We start from the raw sequence: 20606 nt of genomic DNA, 5'->3' as shown, positions 1-20606 counted from the left end.
TGATAAACAACAGTGATGAATCCGTGAAACATCTCATAACATGGATGAATCTAGGAGGCATTATGCTGAGTGAAAATAGTCACAAAGGACAAATACTGTATGAGACCACTATTTCTTTATTGTGCTTTAAGTGAAAGTTTACAAATCAAGCCATTCTCTCATACGAAAACTTACACACACTCCTAGCTGCTCTCCGCCTAATGAGACAGCACACTCCTCCCCTTCACCCTGTATTCCCCGCGTCTATTCAACCAGCTCTTGCCCCCCTCTGCCTTCTCATCTCGCCCGCAGATAGGAGCTGCCCACATAGTCTCATGCGTCTACTTGAGCCAAGAAACTCACTCCTCACCAGTATCATTTTCTGTCTCATAGCCCAGTCTAATCCCTGTTTGAAGAGTTGGCTTCGGGAATGGTTAACAGAACTAACAGAGGGTCCAGAGACCATGACCTCTGGGGTCTCTTTAGTCTTAGTCAGACCATTAAGTCTGGTCTTTTTATGAGAACTTGAGGTCTGCATCCCACTGCTCTCCTGCTCCATCAGGGATTCTCTGTTGTGTTCCCTGTCAGGGCAGTCATTGGTGGTAGCCGGGTACCGTCTAGTTCTTCTGGTCTCAGGCTGATGGAGTCTCTGGTTTATGAGGCCCTTTCTGTCTCTTGGGCTCATGTTTACCTTGTAGTTTTGGTGTTAGGTGGATTGAGACCAATTGATGCATCTTAGATGGCCACTTGCTAGCACTTGAGACCCGAGGTGCCACTCACCAAAGTGGGATGCAGAATGCTTTCTTAATATATTTTCTTATGCCAGTTGACCTAGATGTCCCCTGAAACCATGGTCCCCAGGCTCCTATCCCCGCCACTCTGGCCTTTGAAGCATTTGGTTGTATTCAGGCAACTTCTTTGCTTTTGGTTTAGTAAGAAAAGGTTTAAACACAGAAGAAAACATTCTTTGATGGTTACGAGGGTGGGGAGGGAGGGAGAGGGATATTCACTAACTAGATAGTAGATGAGAGTTGTCTTAGATGAAGAGAAGGACAACACACAGTACAGGGAAGTCAGCACAACTGGACTAAACCAAAAGCTGAGAAGTTTCCTGAATACCACCAAACACTTCAAAGAGCAGAGTAGCAGGGGCTGGGGTCTGGGAACTATGGTTTCAGGGGACTTCTAGGTCAATTGGCATAATGAAGTTTATAAGAAAATGTTCTGCATCCCACTTTGGTGAGTGGTAGCTGATGTCTTAAAAACTTTCGAGCAGCCATCTAGGATGCATCAATTGGCCTCAGCCCACCTGGAGCAAAGTAGAATGAAGAACGCCAAAGACAAAAGGAAAATATGAGCCCAAGAGACAGAAAGGGCCACATAAACCAGAGACTCCATCTGCCTGAGACCAGAAGAACTAGATGATCACCTGCCACCAATGATCACCCTGACAGGGAACACAACAGAGAGTCCCTAATGGAGCAGGATAAAAGTGGGGTGCAGAACTCAAATTCTGATAAAAAGCCCATACTTAATGGCCTGACTGAGACTGGAAGGACCCTGGAAGACATGGCCCCCGGACTCTCAGCTAGCCCAGAACTGAAACCATTCCTGAAGCCAACTCTTCAGACAAAGATCAGACTGGACTATAAGACATAACATGACACTCGTGAAGAAAGTGCATCTTAGCTCAAGTAGATACGTGAGACTAAATGGGCAGCTCCTGTCCAGAGGCGAAATGAGAAGGCAAAAAGGGACAGGAGCTGGTTGAATGGACGTGGGAAATCTCAGGTGGAGAGGAGGAGTGTGCTGTCACATTATAGGGAGAACAACTTGGGTCGCATAACAATGTGTGTATACATTTTTGTACGAGAAACTAATTTGAACTATTAACCTTCACTTAAAGCACAGTAAAATCGAATAAAAGACTTACAACCTTGGAAACCCTATGGGGCAGTTCTACTCTGTCCTATAGGGTCTCTATGAGTTGGAATTGACTCGATGGCTATGGGTTTTTGGTTATTATTATTTATTTTATAAATGAGGAAGTTGAGGGGGGGAAGATTAAGTAACTTGCCCAAGGTCCCAGTGACAAGATGTGGCAGACGGGGTCAACACAGATTTGCTAGACACCTGAGCCTAAGCTCATAACCAGTATGGAATATGGCCTCTATGTGAAAGAATATAAGTGGTATTGCTAGCATGCCCCTGGCATTCCATGAGAATGACTACTTTTTTGTAGTTAAATGACTTTTCTAAGCTAGGTAAGACTTTTTTCTTAAGTAGTTTTATTGAAGTATAATTTACGTACAGTAAACCTACGTGTATTTAAAAGTGTGCATTTTGATAAGTGTTGATATATATATATAAAATGAACATACTTTCACTCTCTAAGGTTTATTTGCACCCCTGTATAATTCCTCCCTCTCACCCCTCCCACACCCATTACCCCAGACAACCACTAATCTGCTCACTGTCATTAGTTTGCATTTCCTAGAATTTTATATTTAGTGTACAGTGTACAGAAACACTGGTAGTGTAGTGGTTAAGTGCTATGGCTGCTAATCAAAAGGTCGGCAGTTGGAATCCACCAGGTGTCCCTTGGAAACCCTATGGGGCAGTTCTACTCTGTCCTGTAGGGTCGCTATGAGTCAGAATTGACTCAACGGCAGCGGGTCTGGTTTTTTTGGTTTGGTACAGTGTATGAAGGAAACCCTAGTGGTGTAGTAGTCAAGTGCCACAGCTGCTAACCAAAAGGTCGGCAGTTCAAATCCACCAGGTGTTCCTTGGAAACTCTATGGGGTAGTTCTACTCTGTCTTATAGGGTCACTATGAAATCAACTCAATGACAATGGGTTTTGGTACTGTATATTTTTTTGTCTGGCTTATTTCACTCAGCACAATTATTTTGAGATGCAGCCATGTTTTTGAGCATATCAGTTCATTCCTTTTATTGGTGAGTAGTTGGAGCCCTGGTGGCGCAGTGGTTAAGAGCTATGGCTGCTAAACAAAAGGTCAGCAGTTCGAATCCACCAGCCATTCCTTGGAAACCATATGGGGCAGATCTGCTCTGTCCTATGGGGTCGCTATGAGTCGGAATCAACTTGACGGCAACCAATTTAGTTTTTGGGTTTTTTAATGTGGATTGTATGGCTATACCACAGTTTGTTTATCCATTCATCTGTTGATGGATATTTGAGTTGTTTCTAGTATTTGCTGGTTACAAATACAGCTGCTATAAATGTTCATGTTCAAGTCAATGTATGGATATGTGCCTTTATTTCCCTTGGGTCATTACCTTGTAGGGGGATGGCTGGATCATATGGTAGGTGCTTACTTAACTTTTTAAGAGACTGCCAAACTGTTTTGCCTAAGTTCATGTACCATTTTACATTCCCACCAGCAGCATATTAGGGTTCCGGTTCCTCCTTCACATCCTCATCAACATTTGTTATGGTCAGCCTTTTTAATTTTAGCCATTCCATTTTTTTAACAGATGTGGAGGAGAATCTCATTGTGGTTTTAACTAATGCAAGTTTTTTTTTAACTGTTCCAGAGCAATACTTCATAGTCCCTCTAACAATTATGGGGCCTCACACATCAAGTAGTGAAAAGAAAAAGGAGAAATGAAAAAACCATTAGTGATCCTAGAGTAATAATTATAAATTCACTTTTTAGTCCCTCTTATATGCTAAGTGGAGCCCTGGTGGCGCAGTGGTTAAGAGCTCAGGCTGCTAACTAAAAGGCTGGCAGTTCAAATCTACCAGGCACTCCTTGGAAATCCTTTAGGGCAGCTCTACTCTGCCCTATGGGGTTGCTATGAGCTGAAATCGATTCCATGGCAACGGGTTTGGTTTTTGGTTTATATGCTAAGTACCTTTTATAAATTAGGTCTAAAACTAGCATCACCCTGCAAAGTGGGATAATCTCCATCTTACAGACGAAGAAATGAGGCTGAGAAAGTCGAAGTGACTGGCTGGGTTAGAGGAAGCAGAGATTTGAACTTGGCTTTGTCTGTGCCAAAGCTCAGCTACTCTGGCCTCCACAACATACTCCATTTTATAGATCAGTGTTTCTGTTTTTTAAAAAAAGTCTTCTATACCACTATTACTCCCGCTACAAACATGGACACACAACTTAATACTTCCAAATGGATAGCTCTTCCGACCAAGCAGACAGGAAGGAAAATTGTTTCTAATGTAAATACTCCATGGAGTCACCACTTGTGAAATCCTCAAGCCCAAAAGTCAGTGTGAATAAATATGCCCTGACTCATTCTCAGCAGCCCAGCCTGTGCACCAAGTTTGTTAACGTTATTTCCATAACAAGAGGCCACTTCAGAGAAAGCAGAATTATTATTATTATATGGTGCCACTCCTTATTTTACGGAACTTTTCACATTTCAGGCACGACCTTCAAATTCAACAAACATGTATTTTGTATCTGGCAATCACGAATTGAGAGCAGACCATTTGCCGGCCACTTTTATGAATTATTACACACAGACCTCTGCCCTCCCTGTGGCTTAGTTTAGCTTTGTGATTAAGATCAGGTTATCTGAATCTGGCTTCTCTGGCCTTTACTAATTGAGTAGCCTTGGGCCAGTTAATCTTTCTGATTACCAGTTCCCTCATCTATATGAAATGGCAATATATTACGTACCTAACATGGATTGTAACGAAGATTAAATGGAATTATGGAGGTGTTCAGTAAATGTTAGGAGCCCTAGTGGTGTAGTGGTTAAGAGCTCAGCTGCTAACCAAAAGGCCGGCAGTTGAATCCACCAGGCTGACTCTTGTTGGAAACCCTATGGAGCAGTTCATAGGGTCGCTATGAGTAGGAATCAACTTGACGGTGATGGGTTAGATTTTGGTTTCAGTAAATGTTAAGATTACCGTTCCTATTTTACTGATAAGAAAAAAGGATTTTGAAGTTTAAATAATATGGTCAAAGCCACATAGGTAATTAGGGCAACATCAGAAGCTAAACGTTCATCTTCAGCACCCGGCTTTCACATTGTTTGCCTCTTTGCTGCCACCCCTTGTGACACTGTCAGGGGAGAGATGGAGACTGGATCTGGTAAATAACAGAACCAGCATTCAAAACCCATTCTTACAAAAGTAGTACTTTCTCATTAAGGACAGTTGGGAATATAATGGAAAAACGAGATTCCTCATAATCTCAACCTGCAAATCACAGCCACATGTGGTATATTTTCTTTCACCCTCTCTTGCTTTCTTCTTAATAGTTGTATTTGTTTCCCACATAGTTTGTAATCGCATCATGATTACATACTTCATACGTACAACTTCACACTTTTTATGAACATGATTCTTGATGGCTGTGGAGTAGGTATCTCAGTTGACTTCACTGTTCCCTACAGAAGGACAGTCATGTCTTTGCCTTCTTCTCACTATCAGTAAAAATAATGTTGTGCACAGTTCAGAATACTTCCTGCAGGTAGAGTCTCCTGAAGTGGAGTTTCTGAGTCAAAAGAGATACCCGTCTTTAAGGTTTTTCTGTTGGTTTTGGTTTTAAGTCAGGTTTATTGGGGTAGAACTTACATAGGACAAAATTCAACATTTTTCGGTGCAAAGTTGTATAGCCACCCCCACCGCTCACAATTACAATATAGAATATTCCCATCACCTCGGAAAGTTTCCTTGTGTCCCTTTATTGTCATTCTACCACCCCCCACCCCTCCCCACCCCCAGCCCTCAGCCTCAGGCAACCACTGATCTGTTAGTTCTGTTCCTATAATTTTTTCTTTCCCTGAATATCATAGAAATGGAAACATCCAGTTGAGTAGCCCTTTGACCCTGGATTTATTCACTTAACATAATGCATTTGAGATTCACCCATGTTGTTGCATGGATCAGTAGTTTGTTGTGGAGTAATATTCCATTGTTTATCTCTTCACTAGTTGATGAACTTCTGAGTTGGTTTCCAGTTGCTGGTGATTATGAATAAAGTGTTTACACAGAGATTTTTAATGTGAGCATCCGTTTTCATTTCCCTTGGGTAAATACCTAAGAATGGGTGTGTTGGCATGACGCTAAGTATATACTTTATAAAAAGCTGCCAAACTCTTTTCCAACATTGCAGAGCCATTTTGCATTCTCATCAGCAATGTATGAGGGTTTTACTTGTTCCACATCCTCACCAGCACTTGGTATTATCAGGGTTTCTTTGTTGGGTTGCCATTCTAATAGTTATCTGATAGCTGTCTTATGGCGGTTTTAATTTACATTTCCCTAATGATTCATGATTTCAGTATCCTTTCGTGGGCTTATTTCCGCTCAGATCCCTTCTTTGGTAAAGAGTCTATACAAGTTTTTTGCCCACTGAAAAAATTCAGTTGTTTATTTTCTTACTATTGAGCTGCGAGAGCTCTTTATTAGTCGGAAGGTGACCAGATCCCGGGTTTTGTTGTCCTGTATCAGGATCTGCCTACTCCTCTAATTATAGCGACCAGTGTGTGTTTGTGTAATGTTGGGGCCATAGTGGCTAAATACAAAAAATACAGAATTCTTTTTTTTACAGACTGTAGTTGGCTGTGCCTTGATAGGAAGAGTGGATAAATTCCATTTAAAAACCCAAAAAACCAAACCCATTGCCGATGAGTTGATTCCAGCTCATAGTGACCATATAGGATGGAGTAGAACTGCCCCCGTACGGTTTCCAAGGAGCGCCTGGTGGATTTGAACTGCCGACCTTTTGATTACCAGCCAAACTCTTAACCACTACGCCAACTGGGTTTCCAGATTCCATATAGTGAAGCAGTAATGGGAGAAAAGAGCTAATCTGGTTGACCTTAAACTGAAGTGATTTGATTAGTGATTAGAGTGGTTTAGATCCTACTGCTGAGAAGGTTTCCTGACCCTTCAACCAGAATAGATGGCAGATTTTACCATCTATTGGTCACTTGAGAACTCTGTTCAAAGCGATTCGTGTCTATCAGGGGGCCTGAAGTATTCACTTAACCGTGATCTTAGACAAGTCTAGCCAGCCAGAGCCAATGGGGTGGTGGGGGTGGGTTAAAGATTCTTCTAGGAGTCAGAATGGGCCACATAAATCAAAGACTACATCAGCCTGAGGCCGGAAGAACTAGATGGTGCCCGGCTACAACTGATGACTGCCATGACAGGGAGCACAACAGAGAATCCCTGATGGAGCAGGAGAGCACTGGGATGCAGACCCCAAATTCTAGCAAAAAGACCAGACTTAATGGTCTGACTGAGACTAGAGGGACCTGGAGGTCATGGTCCGCAGAACTTCTGTTAGCCCAAGACAGGAATCATTCCCAAAGCCAACTCTTCAGACAGGGATTGGACTGGACTGTAAGACAGAAAACGATACTAGTGAGGAGTCGGCTTCTTGGATCAAGTAGATACATGAGACTATGTGGGCAGCAACTGTCTGAAGGGGAGATATGAAGACTGAGGGGCACAGAAGCTGGCTGAATGGACATGGAAACACAGGGTGGAGAGAAGGAATGTGCTGTCTCATTAGGGGGAGAGCAACTAGGAGTATATAGCAAGGTGTATATAAGGTTTTGTATGAGAGACTGACTTAATTTGTAAACTTTCACTTAAAGCACAATTAAAAAAAAAAAGATTCTTCTGAGGATGGAAGGATAGGTGAGACTAAAAAGAGGAAGTATCCAGGAGGAGCAGCCTTCAGGTAACATTTAGAGGAACAGGCAAAGTAGAGCATGTACGGTGGGCTGGAGAGGAGGGTCCCAGGTACATGGGCCTGGATGGGCAAAAGTTTGGAGATCAGTCTTCGTGCATTTAGGCTTCCCTTGTCCAAACTGTATCTTCCCTGATCCTCTGTAGAATCCTTCCCCAGTGGTTTTAGGAGTGTGCTTCAGCTACACATGGCAAGGGGATGGCCTCTGGTTCAGCCTAGGATGCCTGGAGTCAGGCCAGTGCCTTGTCTGTTGTTCTGGGGCCAGCTTGGACAGCAGCCAGGAAGACTGTTGTACCCATTGACTTTTGTCCCTCAGGAGAAGATTGGTTGGCGAAAGGATGCACTACACTTGCTGGTGTACACAACAGATGACGTGCCACACATCGCACTGGACGGAAAACTGGGCGGCCTGGTGCAGCCGCATGATGGCCAGTGCCACCTGAATGAGGCCAACGAATATACCGCATCCAACCAGATGGTGAGGGCTGGGGGCTGGGTCCCCTGACACCTCTCCTTGTGACCTTACCAGTGGTCTGAGGGCTCCCTCTGTCTTTGAAACCTTCTTCTGGCCCTCTGTACACACTGACTATCTGATCCACTTCTGGGATTGGATCTCATTATTCCATTGTCTCTAACTGGGCTTCCAGAACTCTTCATTAAAATAGAGCATTTCTCAGGGATTTCTGTAGCTGGTTCATCTTTTTACATTGTGTACCTAAATGTAAGAGTCTTAAGTCAAGGGAAGAGATGACCCAGGAGAGATTGGATAACTCTCATAGGGGAGAGGTGCTCTTACAGGATGGTGAGGACTGTGCTGCTGCTGAAGTCAGAACTGAGGTAGGCATCACAGGGCCAGAGTAGCTAAGATAAAATCAATTAATATAATGCATCATACCAATACAATAAAAAAAAAAAATCACGTGATCATCTGAATAGAAGCAGAAAAAGCATTTGACAAAGTCCAACACTCTTTCATGATAAAAATACTCAACAGACTAGGAATAAAAAACTAGGAATAGAAGGGAACTATTAACCTGATAAAGGGCATGTATGAAAAACCCACAACTAACATCATATTGGAAACCCTGGTAGTGTAGTGGTTAAGTTCTATGGCTGGTAACCAAAAGGTTGGCAGTTCGAATCTACCAGGTGCTCCTTGGAAACTCCATGGAGCAGTTCTACTCTGTCCTATAGGGTCGCTATGAGTCAGAATCGACTTGAAGGCAGCAGGTTTGGTTTTTTTGGAACATCATATTTAATGGTGAAAGACTGGATGCCTTCCCCCTAAGATCAGAACAAGGCAAGAATATTTGCTTTCTCCTCTTCTATTCAACTTTGTATTAGATGTTCTAGCCAGTGCAAGAAGACAAGAGAAAGAAATAGAAGGTATTCAAATTGGAAAGAAAGAAGTAAAATCGTCTCTATTTACTGGTAATATGATCTTATGTACAGAAAATTCTAAGGAGTTCATTAAAAGTGAGTTTAGCACTAATAAGTTAAGCAAGGTTGCAGGTTGCATCCTTGCAATGAACAACCTGAAAATAAAATTAAGGAAACAATTCCATTCAAAATCATGTCAAAAAGAATAAGCTAAGATAAAGGTTCCTAACTGCTAGCAATGGGCTCCCTGGAAAGGATGGAAAACCAGAGGAGGTATGGAAAATCTCCACTCATCACGTCTCAACTGTGGGCTGGGAAGGGTGGGTGGGTGCTGGAGGGTCCTTTCCTTGAGGGTTTCCTCCACACATTTCTTCAGTTGAGGAGTGGCTTTAAGGGACTACCTAAGGGAAAGATGCTTTTCACGGCAAATAATGAGCTGCTGAGAGCATGGAGTGTGTGTTGGAACCAGGTGCTAGAATCTCAGCCTGTTGGAAATGTTTCAGCTGACTTTTGCCTTTACCCTAGGACTATCCATCCCTTGCTTTGCTTGGAGAGAAGTTAGCAGAGAACAACATCAACCTCATCTTTGCAGTGACAAAAAACCATTATATGCTCTACAAGGTACTCCTGGAAGGTGGGAGGAAGGGAGGTTGGTGGCCAGATTCTAGGGGCCATGCTGACCTTGAGGTGAATGGAAGGTTAGAATGTGGGGTCAGGTGAAGCAAAGGGTGGTTGGTAAGCGGTGTTAACAGCTCTACTCTACGTGAGCGGAGACTCAGAGGAAAAATGATAGTATAAAAGAAACTAAGATGTTCACTTAGCAGTATATGCCTTTACGAGGAATTTAAACATATGTAATCAATTGGGAAATAGTGTGAATTCCCGTATTATAGACAATGAAATGGAAGCGCTCCCTCTAATAGGGAAGAAAGGTAGAAAACGTACAGAAAGAAACGTAAGGCATCTAAGCAGGGCTACATCACTATTTCCGGGTTTACAGAGTTGTATGCCTCGCCCCCAGAGCATGGGCGTGATCAGGTGACTTTGGGAGACCAGTGGGCTAGTCTGGAGCAGCAATTCCAAAGAAAACAATAAGTGTCTTGAGTGAATACAGCAGCCTGTGTCTGAATCTATTCCGCCTAAAAGATGATTTTCCTGGGTTGGCCCATGGACCATCCCTTATAAACTCCCCCAGTGAATGCGTTCTTTCCCACCAACATGAACAAGTCACATTCTGAGCTAGAAATCTCATCTGAGTTGCACTACAAATACTCCTTTAGCTAAACGGAAAGCCCAGCTCACCTGTCAGTTCTTTAAATTGAAAGGCTGTGGAACTTAATCAGGAATCCCTCCCCACTCCACCAGAAAAGCAGCTTTGGTTGCCTCTCTTTTACTGCCCTGAAATATGCACAAGAGAACCTTTGTCTGATTGTGTTTTTCCATTGCTCCTGCCTGAGATTATTGTTGATAAAATGCCACTTACATCTTCTTGAGTTCTCTTCCCCCCCTTATCTTCTTTTAGTCTAAATCAGTTTTAAAAGATGAAAACAAGATAAGAGGGTTGTTGTTTGTTTAGCAGACAATAACCTGTTACTGTTGAGTCTGACTCGTGGTGACCCAATGTATGAAAGATAACAGGATAAAACATATCCATTGATAAGTAACATTTTTAGAGGTATCAGTTCTACAGACTGTACTGGGTATGCTTCCAGATGTTTTAAGAAGGAAGAAATCCACCTTGGTTTCCTCAGAACAAAGCGCACCTTGCTCAGGGAGGTGCCTATCCAGTCCAGGGCAGGCTAGGGTGGTAGATGTTTCTGGATGTCTCTGGCATTGTTATAACTGACATACCCAGGAGTTTGTACAAATGAAAAAAAGAAGGCGAGTACTGCAGAGCTGCCCACTTTGCCACACCACTTCACTCAGAAATATCCAGAGGTCCTTGGGAGGGTACCATTAACGCCTCTACTTAGGAAAGAGGCTGTATTTGAGACCTTTGGAAAGTGCCCCTTTCACTCATGCTAAGTAAGGGGATCCTTAAAATTGAATCTGGGAATACCTGTGTAGACTGGGGAGATAATGGCAAGAAAATCATTATGAGTATATTGACCTTAAAGGGTGGAATTTTAGAGACTTGTCCATTACATGCCAGAGGGAAGGGATCTCCAACAAGGAGTACGCCATGATGCCTTAGGTTCAGATCTTGTCAGCCCCCTTCCTCTGAGACCTACCAAAGCAAAACCAAACCCACTGCCATTGAGTCGATTCCGACTCATGGCAACCCTGGAGGGTTTCGAAGGCTGTAAATCTCTATGGAAGCAAACTGCCATCATCTTTCTCCCCCTGGAGTCGCTGGTGGTTTCAAACCGCCAGCCTTTAGGTTAGCAGTTGATTGCTTTAACTGCTGTGCCACCAGGGCTCCTTCCTTACGGGCATAGGTATTCCCCAGCCTGCTGCACCAGCGCTATCCCTCCGGGACAGTTCTTCTCGCCTTTTGGTGTCTTCAGTTTATATGTGAGAAGAGTGGCAGAATACAGTGCTGGGTAGCCCCTTGCTCTTCTAGCTCAGGATAGCAGTGTTCTCTCCTTGGTGATGTGGAAGGACAAAATGGGCTTATTTTTTTCGTCTTTTTTTTTTTTCCAAGAATTTTACAGCCCTGATACCTGGAACAACAGTGGAGATTTTACATGGAGACTCCAAAAATATCATTCAGCTGATTATCAATGCGTACAATGTAAGTCACTGATCTCTCCCTCACTTCCCCTTTCCCCACCGCCACCTCCGCCGCCACCTCAGATCCCACTGAGGCATCTGGAGCTGATGTGGAATTAGGTGGGATGCACGCTGTGTTGGTATGCATGACTCTGGCACCCTCTTTCCCCCACCTGAGTTTGGCATCTTCGTCCTTCCCTCAGGCTCAACGTGGAGAAGGCCAACCTCTTGATGAACCTCTCATTCCTCTCCCCCTCCTCACCTCTGGGATCTTGACTGTCATCATGAGTTGATCCCAGTGAGTTGGGGAACGGCTTAGTCAGACTCAGGCCCTGGGTGCACTTGGGTTCTGACTGCTGGGACAGCCCAAGGTCCCAGTGGAGCAGCTCATCATGTAGGCGGGTACGGGCGCTCTCTAGTTGCTCTCCAGTTGCCTGGCAGCACTGTGGTCCCTATGTGAGATGAGAAGGGTACCGGTAGCCACAGCAGGAGGAGAGCAGTGAGAAGCAGGTGAGATGAACTGCCCTTGCAGGACAGTGGACCTTCCTCAGAGCTCAGCATGGAAGTGCAGGCTAAACTGGGATCTAAGAATTCCAGAAGAATCAACAGTGAGGAGCCTTGTATATAAGTCTTTGATCTGATTGTAATCAAGTCCTTTCAGAAGGACCCTGAGCGTGCTTGTTAAATTCTGTGCTATTGTAACTCAACATGTTGCTGTTGTTAGCTGCTATTGAGTTTGGGCCTCGACTCAGCTACCCCACTGCAATGGAACTAAACACTGCCTGAGCACGTGCCATCCCTGTGATCAGTTGCAAATAGGACTGTTGTGATCCATAGAGTTTTCATTGGCTGAGTTTTTAGAAGGAGATTGTCAGGACTTTTTTCCTTAACTCATCATGTCAACCTGGCTCTAATATATTAAGTACAAGTACTCTCAGACCCGAAGTTTAGGGATTGTATCCATATGCAAATAGCACCACCTTGCCCCCAAACCTTTCTCCTTCCTGTCCTGCTTTCAATTTGTAATACCCAGGAAATGCTTGATTTCAGACCTACCTTTTCTCAGCAAAACAGCGAGCTGTGAAGTACATACCCTTAGCCGGTCCCTCTCTCCTAAATCCCAAAATGGCTGTTGCTTCCCAAGCTCACCCAGTCCAAGGGGCCAAGCAACTCCCAAATTTGAATTCAGAGTGCATCTTTCTATTCAAACAAAGTTACATAGACAGTAAGTGTAGTTTAAATTTATGTTAAATGGACTTTTGGGGGCTAACCTGGGACCCTAACTAACCACTGTGACATCACAAGTGGGTGAGAAAAACCACCTGGCCTTCCAAATCTTGACTGATTTACAGGTGTATACTTGGAACCCTGCCCTTTCTGGTGTGGACTTTGTCAACCTGCTGATGCGGCCCTGATTTGAGTTGTAAATGCTGCTCAGCTAGACCAGCAGCCTCCCGGTAATGCCCTTGTCACTGGGAAACCCCAGAGTATGGGGTGTGGCCAGCCCTACACTTAGTCTCCTGGAGTGGGCGGGGCAACAGTAAGAATTTTGGCTTTGTTTTCCAGTCCTTCTTCCTTCCCCACTAGCTCCCACCTTCTGTTGTAGTTAAGAGTCTCTTCCTCTCAGGAAGTCTCTGATTTCTCCTCATTCGGGAACTTCTTGTTGAGGGAAAGGGAAGAATTATTTCTCCTCTCCAACCCCACTCGGAGCCTCTCCCACCCTGCTCTGCACACTACTAACTTCCTCTTTTCAGATCTCTGACCTTGGTGCTTTAAATCCTCACCCAATCCGATGGCCATCTCAGAACCCAGAGCCTAGTGAGCAGGGTTTGCAGATTAACTGTGTCCTTTAGTGAGTTCCAGATTCGCACAGGGAGTTATTTGGTTTGCATTTGCGGATAAAAGGGAGAATATATATTCTGTAATCTTTGGGCACAGCAGGTCTGCTGAAATGTAATACACCGAGAAGGAGAAGGGAGCATGTATGAGCATGCGTGAGGGGTCCCTGGACTGCTGGATGCCACCCTCTTTCCAGGAGTCACTCCTGTCAACCTCTTGGGCCTCAAGCTCTGGACCGTGAACTAAAGAAGTCAGAGCGAGCTGGTACCCCTGCCCTTCCCTCTGAGCACGTCAGGGCTTTGGTGGGGGCTGCCATGGACCCGCTCTCACTGCTGGTGGCCAGAGCTTGCCTCAGACCAAGCCAGGGCCTTTGGGGAAGAAATGGCTGAGGAGCAGCCACTTTTGGCTCTGTGGAGTGGGGTGAGGAGTTTCTCCTTGGCTCCTGGGGAGAAGCCACTTTCCAGCATCTCTATCCTCAAGTCACCTCATGAGCGTCAACTCCCCTGGGCAGCTGCTAGGCCTCTGAGTCTCCCCTGAAGAGCATCTCCTGGTGAATGCCTGGGGCCTCTGCGTCTCATGGCTTTAATAAAGGAGGGCATGACGACATGCTGGGTGGGGCTCACCGGGAATGGAGAAAGCACTCTGCTCAGTCAGCATTTATGTGGTGCTACGCGTCCATGTGTGGGACGGCTGAACACCAGGGGAGTGCAGGTGTCCTTACGGTGCCCTGATGGGACCTCACAAAGGCCTGGTGCTATTCTCCCCCTGAGGTCCATCGTATTGGCCCTCATCAGGAGTCATTGTACATGTCTGTTTTCTTAATGGAAATTCAGGGATGGGGTCAGGGGGTAAAGAGAAATGTTGTTTGTGTGGTAGGCAAAGGGGTAGGAGTGGAACAGGGAGTCTCTCTGCTGTGAGGTGGTCCAGACGAGGGATGAGTAGAGATGACTGAAATACTTTCAGTGATGACTAATTAAATTCAGCAGAAGAATTTTTAAATAGATTTATGGGGATATAATTAACACAGTAAATTGCACAAATTGAAAGTGCACAGTTTGATATGTTTTAACACACTGCCACCATCGAGCTGACAAACGTGTCTCGCCCCAAAAGTTCCCTGACCCTTGGTGTCTTAGTCTCCTAGTGCTGCTGTGACACAAGTACAATAAGGCGGTGGCTTTAAGAAACAGACATTTATTTTCTCACAGTTGATGGGGCTAGAAGTCGGAATTCAGGGCACTGGCTATGGGGAAGGCTCTCTGTGGGCTCTGGGGGAAGGTCTTTGTCTCAGCCTCCTTAGCTCCAGCGTCCTTGGCGGCTACTTCCCTCACCCACCTCCCTCTTTCCCATCCCCCCTTCATGCTTCCTTATCTCCATGCCTGTGCTGTTCCTTCTGTCACTCAGAAGTGATTAAATTTAGGGCACTCCCCACACTGACATGGCCTCATTAACATAACAAAACAACCCTATTCCCAAATGGGATTAAATCTACAGGTATAGGATTCAACATATATTTTGGGCAGACACAAATATGATTTATAATACTTGGTAATTCCTTATTCCCCGCCCCTCTCTTCAGCTGACATTTCAGAAAAATATATTCAATACAGGAACATGAAACTGCCAAGAAACTGAAACAAAGTCTAGTAGGTTGAGGCCTTTTGGAGTATATTGGTGATCCGTATTGATTAGTGTCGGCTTCACTGGTTGCTGTTTTTCTGGCAAACCAGGAGGCCCAGGGCAGGGCTACAGCCTCCCTGCGCTTTTGCTGGGATTAGAGCCAAGCCCAGGCCTCCGGTGTGTGGGGAGACTGGGCCGGCAGGAGAGGCCCTGGTTAGCTTGGGTTATCCTTTCACCTGCTCCTCCCTCTGCCAGGGTTAAATCCTCACTTTAACCGGACTGTTTGCATTTCGCTGTATCATCTTACCATCTGAGCGGCTTGTGGTGGCTTTCCTAATGAGTCATGTAACTCGTGACTAAGTGGGAGTGTTAACTTTTACCTTTCCAAGAGTGCTGGCAAGAGTGCTATCCTGGTGACGCAGTGTTTAAGGGCTCAGCTGCTAACCAAAAGGTCTGCAATTCAAATCCACCAGCCGCTCATTGGAAACGCTAGGGGACAGTTCTTCTCTGTCCCATAGGGTCACTATGAGTCGGAGTTGACGCAATGGCAATGGGTATGGTTTTTTTTTTTTTGGTTGGAGTGCTGGCCAAGGATTTGTGGAGACATTCAGAAAAGATTTTGGTTGGCGTATATGTAACAGACGAAATGGCTGTGGTGTTTGGCTAGGCCGAGGCGAGAGCAAAATGGAGCAGGCGTATTTAATTTATTGTCTTGTAGACTGCAGTTTGTCATATGCAATGCTCATGATGTGAAATCTTCAACTCTGGCCTTTGATTTATAAATTTTGCTTGCTGTGCCAAATTCTTCACCGTGAGAAATCTCTAAGTCATACCAAAGGAGTTTAGCAATGTGGTGCCTTGATTGACGGTAAGTGCTGGTGAGTGGCTCTCTTCCAGAGCTCAGCAACAGGGCCCTGGGTCCACACAGGGGGCCCCAGCATCATGGAGCACTGAGAAAGGAGAGTAGGACTTAGTGAGAAATCGTGAGACCCCTTTTCAGAGTGGGAAAGAACAGAAGGCGCTGGAAGCCATAGAAGCTGCATGTCGAAAGTGACGTCAGAGGCCACGGTATATTTTTTCCTCAGCGGAGTACATGTTTCTTTTTGTTGTTGCCATAAAGTCTGCTCTCACCCACTCCACAGCTGGCCTGACTTAAAGCAATTACAGATGTCACCTAGCCTGAACCAGGTATTTAATAGCCTTTAGACTTCTGACATTCTTGGCATTGTCTCTTTTTCCTAGAACGAGGAGCTAAGGGCTCATCTTCAGAGGCAAATTTGGTAGGAGTTAATTGAATTTCAGGAGTCACACATGAAAGTCTTCATGCCTGAGAACTGCGTTGCCTTTGGCTTTGATCCCTGACTCTACCTTGTACTTCATTCATTCATTTATTTATTCAACAAATATATACGGAAGGCCTAGTGTAGGCCAGGCTTCATGCTACACCTTGGGAATGAAACAGTGAACAGTATTCCTTGAGGGGAGACTGACCCTTACAACCTGGATAATATCACTGTAGGCTGACAGTGGACACTTTCTAAGGTCAGAGAGCCAGTTGCTGAAAAAGCAGTATCCAGCGTGGTGATTAGAAGGAGCACTGGAGAGTGATCAAGAGAGCCTGGGTCTGGTCCTGGCAGCTTCTGGCAGCTGAGTGACCTTGGATGAGGCCTTTGCTTTGGTCTCAGTTCCCACTTCCATACAATGAGAGGTTTGAACTGAATAATCGCCACAGTTCCTGCCACTTCTGATATCTTATGAGTTTCTGATTCCAGAGGCTCTATGGGGTAGGCAGGAGTAATACGGGCTGCAGAGCAGAATACAGAGCTTCTGGGTCTTATGGCCTGAACGAACACGTGATTCCACTGCTGTCCCACCGTGGTTAGAAAGTCACAGAGCAGGAGTCCAGTCCTTCCAGCCCAGTGCCCGTTCCCCCTCTACCAAACCTTCCGTGGGCCTTTCCACGTGGTAACTGCAGCAGGCCTTGCGGAAGTGCTGTGCTTCCTGACGACCTCTTGTTTGTGAACTATCAGGCCAGTTGCCGTCAAGTTGATTCCGACTCATGGCAACCCCGTGTCTGTCGGAGTAGAACTGTGCTCCATGGAGTTTTCAATGGCTGATTTTTCGGAAATAGATCACTAGGCCTTTCTTCCGAAGTGCCTCTGGGTAGACCCAAACCTCCAACCTTTTGGTTAGCATCTGAGCTTGTTAACCAGCTGCTTCGTTTAGAGACTCCTTCGTGAACCACAGCACCCCCATATTTCATATGACTATCCCCAAATACTTCTTCACTTAGCTCTGATCTACCTAGTTCCTTTATGATATTCTGTTTTAGCTCATCCTCACATTTACTCCCAATTACAAACATTTTAAAAAAAAAAAAAACTACTTTGTCTTTCAAAAATAATTTTTTATGTTTCATCTACCAGGCCTAAGCCCCTTAGCGTAGCTGCTGTTGACACATCCGTCTTCCATCCATGTATTCATTCATTCAATAAAAGCTTGTGCTAAGTCCCAGAGAGAAATATGATATGGCCCTTGGAATTCACAGCTCACTGGGGAAAACAGGTTTGTAAATAATTAATGTCATTCGGCAGGAGAGTGAGTGTGGTGTGTGGCTCCAGTCCCGCTCTTTCTACCCTTGGCTTGTGAAGGCTGGCACCCGTGAGAAGAAGTGAATTTAAGAGGCATCTTATTTTTAGAGCTGTGGAAGTACTTGGAAATTTTGTTGTAAAAGGGGAGACTGTTTTTCACAGATTATTTTCAACAAGCTGTTAATTTGTTGGGAAAACTGCATGTTTAACTTTTGCAAGTTTAATACTATGTGCTCAGCAAAAAGAGAGAGAGAGAAAAGAAAACTCACAACAACAGGGGACAACTCCGCCTGCTATTCTGTTCAATGGTCATGTTCTCTGGCGTGTGCTTGAGAAGGGAAATGGGAGTCTGAAGGTCTTGGGTTCCATGTGTCTCTCAGGGCATGAGCATCCTGCTACACTGAGTGTGTCTAGTGTGTAAAGATATATTTTATCTTGTTGGTTTGTTTGTTTTTTGGTAAACTATGGCCCCTAAGTACCAGCCAATTTCTTCGTTTGGCCTGTCTCCAAAGTCACCATCCACCATAGAGATTTTCAATGGTAATTTTCTTTAACAGGTGCGTAGAAAAATTGTACAAATTAATGTAATGCCTTTTCACAGACTGAATATACCTGCGTATTTAGCACTCAAATCAAAAAACAGTACATTCCCAGCACCCTAGAAGCCCTTGTCATGACCTTTTCCATCAGTATGCCCCATTAGTTTTGCCTGTTTTTGAACTTCTCATAAGTAGAGTCACACATTACGTACTCTTTTGTGTCTGGCTTCTATTGGGCAATGTTATATTTGTTAGATTCATCCATGTTGTTGCCAGTAGTCGTACTTCATTAACTGTCCTTACTGTACGCTTTTCTACTATGTAACACACCACAGCATTTTTCTATAAGCTCTTGGGTAGTTTCCAGCTTCTAGGTGTTATAAACAGTATTGTTCTAAATATTCTTGTACATGTCTTCTGGTGTTGTACACATTTCTGCTGGTTGAAATCCTAAGTCTAAGACTGGCCTGATCTTTAGTAGATACTGTCTAACAGTTTTCTAGAGTGGTTGTACCAGTTTACACTCCCAGTAGCAGTGTAGGAGAGTCCTAGTTGCTCCACGTCCTTTCCAACACTTGGTATTTTCAGTCTTTAATTCTATCGATTTTGATGGGTGATTTTGACTAGACTTGATTTTTGTTTGATTCACTGTCTTGAGAACGTAATTCATGCATGATGTAGTTTTAAACTTGTGAATGTGAGCCACATCTGATGGGGGTGTAGGTGGAGGTATGAAGAATGATAGGGTGGATTCCTGGAGAAAGTGCCTACCAAACTGAGTTTTGAAGGCTGATTAGGAGCTAGTCAGGGGAAGGAGTGGGGAATATTATCCCAGGCACATGGAAAGGCCCGAAGGCTGGAGATAGAGAGCACATGGCAAAATTTGAGGAATTGCATGTCTGAAGCTAAGGGTGGGTGTGAAAGATGACTCTGGAGGGGCAGGTGCAGGACAGGCCATTGCCCCTTGAAGCAGATAATAATGTATTAGGAGAAACAACAATAGATGTGGACTGTTAGCAACTCCTCAGAGCTCACAGAAGGACACCTCAGGCCAGGTTGCTGGGTGGCCTGTGGTCATGGAGAGAAGGAAAGGGCTGAGGGCAGGGCAGGAAACCAAGCTCAGTTACTGCCTTTGTCCTTGGCTTGAAACTTCTGTGTTGGAGGAAGTCAGGTGGACATCAGAAAACCAGCATGGGGTGTGTTGCAGCCATAGCCTTTACTAAGTGGTTTGGGCTTCATTTTCTCTCTTTGTTCAGAGTATTCGGTCTAAAGTGGAGCTGTCAGTCTGGGATCAGCCTGAGGATCTCAACCTCTTCTTCACTGCTACCTGCCAAGACGGTGTATCCTACCCTGGTCAGAGGAAGTGTGAAGGCCTCAAAATCGGGGACACGGTAAGTTCTCATCCCCAGTTTATATCAGCACTTGTTGGCATTGGTCATCATCCTCGGGCTTCTGATAACTTTGTAACTTATTAAAGTCCTTTAGTAGTTTGTGTTCTTTCTTCCATCTTAGCATCTTGGGGGAGTCACCTAAGCCTGCCCTGTGTTGCGGCTTAAGGTCCCAACTGGACTTGTTGGACTCCAGTCAATAGACAGACCTCAGTGCATAGCCACCAAAGGCTTCCTAGAGTTGACATTTGCCCTTGGTATTTAAACCATTATCATCTTCGCTTGACAGGGATATAATCAGGTGGAAGAATATGGGTGGGAATCCAAGTAATCTGGCTATCATTCCTAGTCTTCTGCAACTTGCTCTGTGGCCTTGGATCATCTGAACCTCACTTTCCCTTTCTGCAAAATATGAAGAAATCCATCCATCTATTCTAATTTGATGAGATGGAACAGATGACTACAGCAGTGAAGGACATAGGTGCCTTGTCCGGATCAAGTGGATAGAATTAAATGATGGGAAAGAAACACAGTATGCAAAGACGTACACCTGTGCACCAAACTGAGGCCTTGAGAGTGGGAGCAGGGAGGAGGATATGTGGGTGAGAAAGACACAGATGATAACACTGGCCCAGAGGCAGGCACAGTGGTGACGGAGAGCTGGAGAATCCTGCTGCTAGGAGAAGACCATTAGATCCATTCCTGTCTTGCCTGGTGTTATCAGTTTCATTGCTTGAAAAATAGAAAAAGCAGTGAGGGAAAGCTCTCTTCCACCTTTAAGAGAATCTGGTTGGAAATGGAAAAATGACAGGGACCTTAAAAATAGACATCCATATCTCAAGGCATTCATAATCTCTAACAATGGC

General features: G+C 44.7%; 1 protein-coding gene across 3 annotated transcripts in view; it reads left to right on the top strand.

Moving 5' to 3' along the window:
- ITGB5 (integrin subunit beta 5) overlaps positions 1-20606 on the top strand; it is a 135409-nt gene that overhangs the window by 62545 nt on the left and 52258 nt on the right. For all 3 annotated transcript variants that reach the window (XR_002786523.2, XM_010592899.3, XM_064292249.1), the window contains exons 6-9: positions 7988-8149; positions 9577-9672; positions 11696-11785; positions 19609-19743. Coding sequence is in view for 2 of the 3 variants with exons in the window: in XM_010592899.3 (XP_010591201.3) it covers positions 7988-8149; positions 9577-9672; positions 11696-11785; positions 19609-19743 (483 nt within the window). In the remaining variant the exon portion in view is untranslated. The remainder of the gene's footprint in view (positions 1-7987; positions 8150-9576; positions 9673-11695; positions 11786-19608; positions 19744-20606) is intronic.

The sequence above is a fragment of the Loxodonta africana genome, chromosome 1 (genome assembly GCF_030014295.1).
Source record: "Loxodonta africana isolate mLoxAfr1 chromosome 1, mLoxAfr1.hap2, whole genome shotgun sequence".
NCBI classification, from domain to species: Eukaryota; Metazoa; Chordata; class Mammalia; order Proboscidea; family Elephantidae; genus Loxodonta; species Loxodonta africana.
This window is presented reverse-complemented; position numbering and strand designations above follow the sequence as displayed.